This window comes from Lactuca saligna, chromosome 3 (assembly GCF_052625555.1).
Source record: "Lactuca saligna cultivar CGN05327 chromosome 3, ASM5262555v1, whole genome shotgun sequence".
NCBI classification, from domain to species: Eukaryota; Viridiplantae; Streptophyta; class Magnoliopsida; order Asterales; family Asteraceae; genus Lactuca; species Lactuca saligna.
The window spans coordinates 52,549,500-52,555,914 of record NC_136419.1 but is presented as its reverse complement, the minus strand read 5'-3'; the positions used below and the strand labels follow the sequence as shown (position 1 = coordinate 52,555,914).

At 23.7% G+C, this 6,415-nt stretch overlaps 1 protein-coding gene across 1 annotated transcript; it reads right to left on the bottom strand.

The window, feature by feature from the left end:
• Positions 1 to 1,694: 1,694 nt before the first annotated feature.
• On the bottom strand, positions 1,695 to 2,737 carry IAA32 (indole-3-acetic acid inducible 32). The gene is made up of 4 exons (XM_078982243.1): positions 2,563 to 2,737; positions 2,207 to 2,455; positions 1,988 to 2,096; positions 1,695 to 1,836 (listed from the first exon to the last, which is right to left on the bottom strand). Exons 1-4 carry the CDS (start codon positions 2,717 to 2,719, stop codon positions 1,755 to 1,757), a joined length of 597 nt encoding a protein of 198 aa, XP_078838369.1. The 5' UTR covers positions 2,720 to 2,737; the 3' UTR covers positions 1,695 to 1,754.
• Between the last annotated feature and the right edge of the window lie 3,678 nt (positions 2,738 to 6,415).

Here is a 6,415-nt window from a genome sequence, read left to right as displayed (position 1 = left end):
CTTATAGTTTCAGTTCCATCAGATAACCGCGGGAAGGCAAATGTGTGATCGTACAGTTCCTCGTGTTTATAACTTTGTTTCTGGAATACTTTGATATTTTATTATTTTGAAAACAAGTTTTTTAACGATTAATGATTTTGAAATGTTTTTAAAAGTTTAAATTTATCATGATTTTTATGGATGTTACATCTTGTCTCTACTTTATGTATTACCCTCATCTTTTAATTATATTTTAATTTACCTTTATAGTTATATTTTAGTTTTAGATGTTTGTTATGTGTTAATTAATTATTTCTATTAAATAATAATAACATTTTATTTATAAAATATAACTTTTATAACGACTATATACTTTTTTTTCAATAATTTTTGTTTTTATAACTATATCGTAATTTTATTTTAAAATAATGTATTATTATAATTTTAGTTAGTGAAATATTAAAGTCTAGTGATAATATTCATTAAAATAGAATTTTTGTTTAAAAACAGGTAATTAAATCCCTTATAAAAACATTATAGATAAACATATAAAATTTGATGTTAAACTAGTTTCCTCCTCAATTTAGTTCTTTGTTAATGAGCTTTAATGTTTTGATTATATTTTAATTTATCTATATAATCATTGTTTAGTTTTAGATGTTTGTTATTCATGTGTTATCTAATTATTTCTATTAAATATTAAAACTTTTTATTTATAAAATATAATTTTTATAACGATTATATAATATTTTCAATAATTTTAGTTTTTATAACTATAATGTAATTTTCCTTTTGAAACAATGTATTATAATAATTTTAGTTAGTTAAATATTAATGTCTAGTTTTAATATTCATTAAAATATAATTTTTGTTTAAAAACAACTAACTAAATCCCTTATAAAACATCACAGATAAGTAAGAAAAAAAAAATTAAATGTAAAAAAAAAAATATTGAAAATATTCATACATATTACAAGTGTTTTTATAACAAAATAAAAATTAAAAAAATTGGATCATGTCTATAGATTTTTAAATCTTTAAAAGGATGACATGGTTTGATAAAAAAAAGTTAATTTATCTATTAATTAAGTTTATTATTAGAACATTCAAGTAGATATTAAGGTATTTGAGCTTTTGGTGTTTATTGAAAACGCTTCTTATAGCTGTTGTGTCAAATGTATGTTTGCATTTGCTTAAGATGTCAAACGTATGTTTGCATTTGCTTAAGATGAATGAAGATTCATATATGGCACTAGTTCGTACACGTACGTTAGGAAAATTTTATGTACTTCAAAATATAAACATAATATTTCATAACAAATTAACTAACCACCTCTCTTTCAAAAACTAATAATAATAAGAATAACTAACTAACTACCTATTCAAGAATTAGTTAACTATTATACGATTTTTTTATCCTTCTCTCCTTTTTTCCTTATCATTAAATGCTATTTACAGGAGAATTGGTATATCTAAGTCCAAGAACAATATAGAAACAAATCGGTAGTTTGCCTTATATAATTCTCGTATGGTTTTGTCCTTTTTCCTATCCAATCTTATTAACAATGTACACGCATAAATGAAAACACAACTTTAATTAGTTTAGTTAACACCTTACAGGCATTCCATAAAAGAAAATCGAAAGAAAAAGGCTTTCTTAATGGTATGATATCTTTATCCAACAACACCAAAACATGAATGTGTCAATAGCTTCCTATCTTTATCCAATGTATTTTATTGGCATGCATGCTGGGTCGAGACATGGGAAGGGTTAACTAGACCAATGTGGATGTAAACTGAAAGAGGGTCTCATCCTTAAGCATGATCCTAATCCGCTTCACAGTATCAACAAACTCCCTGCATAATTTATATAAAATCCTTTCAATTAAGATGATTAGTAACCAAGTTTTAAACATTAAGTTGATACCAGGCTAGTGCTGAAAGAATAAGTAGAATCAGTCACTAACTCACTATCGATTCATGTCTTTTCAAGAAAAGAAAAACTTACTTCCATGGGACATCACCGACAACCCTCCATTGTTCATCTCTATCTTTATACCACAACGAAAATTCTGAACCACTTTCGAATAGTCGTAAACCACTCAAACATTGATTTCCTACAAAACCCATAATGCTTTTAATTCATATTATTCATGTAAAAGGTGGATGCTAAAAAACAAATAAGTTTCACCCCAAAATTCAAGAATTTTGTTGTAAGCATACTAACCAAACATGTCTTCTAGTTGAGTTGCAAGACCCGAGTAACTTGAATGATCATTAACACTTAATTTTCGACCAACTAGCACCCCATCCATGTTAACCTTCACAAAATCGCTTCGTTGCAGCTGCCTTTGGAGTGTGTTTTGGTCAATGACGACGTTGTCATCTGTATTCCTAGGATAATTGACACCAACATGTGAACTTTCAAAAGGGTGCAATTGATTCCATTCTATCAGATTGTGATAGTCATCTGCGACTGCGAGAAAAGCTCAACTTTCATCATATGATAAACAAAGTGAAAAGACCATAATATCCAAATCTATCAAGAAAGAAAACCATGATCAAGAGAAGGAATAATATTACCATTGGGATTTCCGGAATGATTATAAGTTTCTGGCTGCAAAACTCTAAGACTAAGCCCCAAGTCAATAATACCAACATTTTCATTGTTGGTTTGATAGTAGAGAGAAGGAAGATCTGCATGGTTGAGAATGTAGGTTGAGGAAGAGTCTGAAGCCATTGAACGATTGCAAATAAATCGTCTTTACCTTACTTCAAAAGTAAAGAGGACTTGGTGTATATATAGATAAAAGATTTATTTGAGACGAGCTATTTGAAATCTATTTTTGGCTTTGAGTGTCAAAAAGATAATATATATATATATATATATATATATATATATATATATATATATATATATATATATATATATATATATATATATAAAGAGAGAGATATGTAAGTTCAATTGAGAAAAAAAAAAGTTGAGAGTGAGGGAATCATTCTCAGTCACTCATTTATTTTTGCCGCAAACCCCCGTCGTACCAACGGAAATAGGAAAAGAATAGACATGTGTTTTCCAACAAAAATATGTTTCTTTAAACTATGCTAATCTATACCTTCATATATGCAAAATATAGTTTTTTTTTTTCGTTTTTTTTTTTAAATTTTTAAGAAGTTATTTTTATCGAAAAATGATTTTAAATATACCAAAATTCATGATTTTTTATTATCTACAAATAGACATCCATATTGATATAGTTTTAAGATAAAATAAAGTTTATACTCTCAGTATCATTATTCATAAGTAAATAAAAAGGTATCAGATTTTTATTATAGTACATTCGTTATTCACTTATGAAATAAAAAGTATAATTAATTTTTTTTTACAATTTAAGTATCATTTATATACGAGTATATCATATAAAAAACATACTATATTTATATTTAAATATTAGACGATGCATTCACTTGTGAATATTACATACTATATTCACTTGTAAATATTAGATGGTATATTCACATATAAATATTATATGATATTTTCATATGTGAATATTATATAATATTACATGATATATCACATGTGAATATTACATAGTATATTCACTTGTGAATATTAGATGATATATTCACTTATAAATATTGCACAGTATATTCAAATATGAATATTACAATGTATTTGCACAAATATATATAACTTTTATATAATATTCACAAATGAATAACATACATACTTGCATATTTGTTTTGTGTTTTTAATAATCATATAATGATTCAGGTGAGAAAACATAATAATTTAGTTTATGCATTTTATCAAATAGTTGAGGTGCATACAAGTTAATTTTTTTAAAAATGTTAAAAACATGATAATTTGACTATTTCAATCTTACAAAACAGTAGAGTGATAGAGGATTATATGAATTTTTTCAAAAAAAAAAAAAGATTTGATTTTTTCTAACCTCAATTTTGAAGTTTATTTGATGATCGATGTTGAATGAATGATATGAAGTCGATTTTTTTTATTATCGATGATGTTGATCTAATGACATTGGGAGTATAATTAATACTAGATGTTGAAGATTTGATCGTATTCAAACAGAATTGAAGATTGGATTAAAAAAAACCAAAAACGAATTTTTATTGTCAACTGTTGAATGGTGTTGATAAAATGTTATTGATGACGATCGATGATTGATTAACACTAGATGATGTTAATAAGGGTTTAATTAAAGAAATCTGAATGATTGTTGAAGGTTGAAAAAGAAATTTGGATGATTAACGATCAATTAGGAATGAGTTTGAATTGTTATCTAATTCTCTACAGTTACGTATTTGAGATTAAAGAATATTATTATATTTACAAATTTGTCACCATATCTTTTTATGTTTGGATTAAATGATTGATAGATAATGATTTCTTCATTCTCAACCTTTTTTTTCTCAATTGAACCCTCTTTATATATATATATATATATATATATATATATATATATATATATATATATATATATATATATTATTTAGCATTAAATTTTTACACGTTTAATATACAAAAATATAAAGGAATCTGAGTGCTAACGATAAAATATATCAAAAAATGAAAAAGTATATCTTTACTATCTTATAAAACAAATCCCACTATTTCTAAAAATAGATTGAATAAAATAATAATTTATTTTTAAGACGTCCAAATCATTAAGCTAATTGTACAACTAATCACTAATAAAATAATATTAAAATTTAAACAAACTCATATAAATTTTCTCTTCCAAGGTTTTAACTAGATCTTTTTTCATCCAAATAAATACTCAACACCCTATAATTTGGTCATTTCATGAATTTTCTTTATTTTTAATATGAAATGTTTCCTAAAACAAACTAATGATTGAATTAAAATTGTCGAAACAAACTATTTGTCGCCCGCCGCTTTGCGCGGGCAACGGCTAGTATATATATATATATATATATATATATATATATATATATATATATATATATATATATATATATATATATATATATACTCTTAATGGTTTATAAGCTTAGGTACCCAAACACATCAAAATACGTCGTTTTGTTTGCTATATTCATTATAATGCTCTTAAACTTCCACCCCTAATGTGATTTACTTTCAAGATTTTCGAAATTTTACTATTATCTTTCTCTTACATCACATCTTTTTACCATAGACGTATTAGGTTATATATATTATACTTGAAAATGAAAACTATATAATAGGAAGATAAATGTGGAATTTGTAAAAATCTTGGAAGTAAATCAAGATAGAAGTTAAATTATAAAAACATTGGACAATAAGAATGTATTATATGATACAAAACGATGTAGTATAGTGAGTTTAGGTACCTAAGCTTATATACCCTTAATGGTATATTCACTTTTCCATATATATATATATATATATATATATATATATATATATATATATATATATATATATATATATATATATATATATATATATATATATATATATTATTTAGCATTAAATTTTGTGACTTTTAATATAAAAATATATATAACAAATATGAAAAAATAATAACAAATCACCGTTCTAATATAATATTATTTTAAAAAAATAACTAGCTATTTGTAATATACTATAAAAATATTGTGATGATTTCATAATTTTATTTATTTCAACATATATATTATACTTTTATAAATAATGTTTTATTATAATAATAACAGTAAAAAATAATCTTTTTATTATTTTTTTTTATAGTTTTTTGAATATTAAAAATATCGAAAGTAATAGTCAAGGTTAACAATTGTAACCTATTTGACGTAATAAATAAGAATTATATGAATATTATATGTTTTCATGATTATTATAATATAATAAAATAGGAAAAAATCAACCCAATCGTCTGTAAATCGTAAAAATAAGTATGTCAAAATATATATATATATATATATATATATATATATATATATATATATATATATATATATATATATATATATATATATATATATAGAAAGTACACGTTGTTCCGATCCCGAAAATATAAATTTCGTACAAAATCCAAATTCGTATGAATTAGATATGATTTTTATAATATATAAAAGTCAGTCTTGCACAAGGAATGTGTGACGTAAAAAGTTACGAAAAGAATGATTGACTTTTAGCTATAGACGCAAAAAAGAAAATCGTAGTACTCTTTAAAATAAGAACTTTGAGAAAAATAATGTCAAAAACGAAGTCCGTACGAAAGAGTTATGATTTTTGCAAAATCATTTAATTTTATAAAAATATGGACAAAAAATAAAATTAAAAGTAGGCGACGGAGTCTAAATAAAACTTGTAGATCTCGTCGATAGCTACGCGTGGATATAAAAACGTCGAAAACGAAGTTAGTATTAATACGTTATAATTTATAATAGCATATTTACATATTAAAATAAAGTAAAA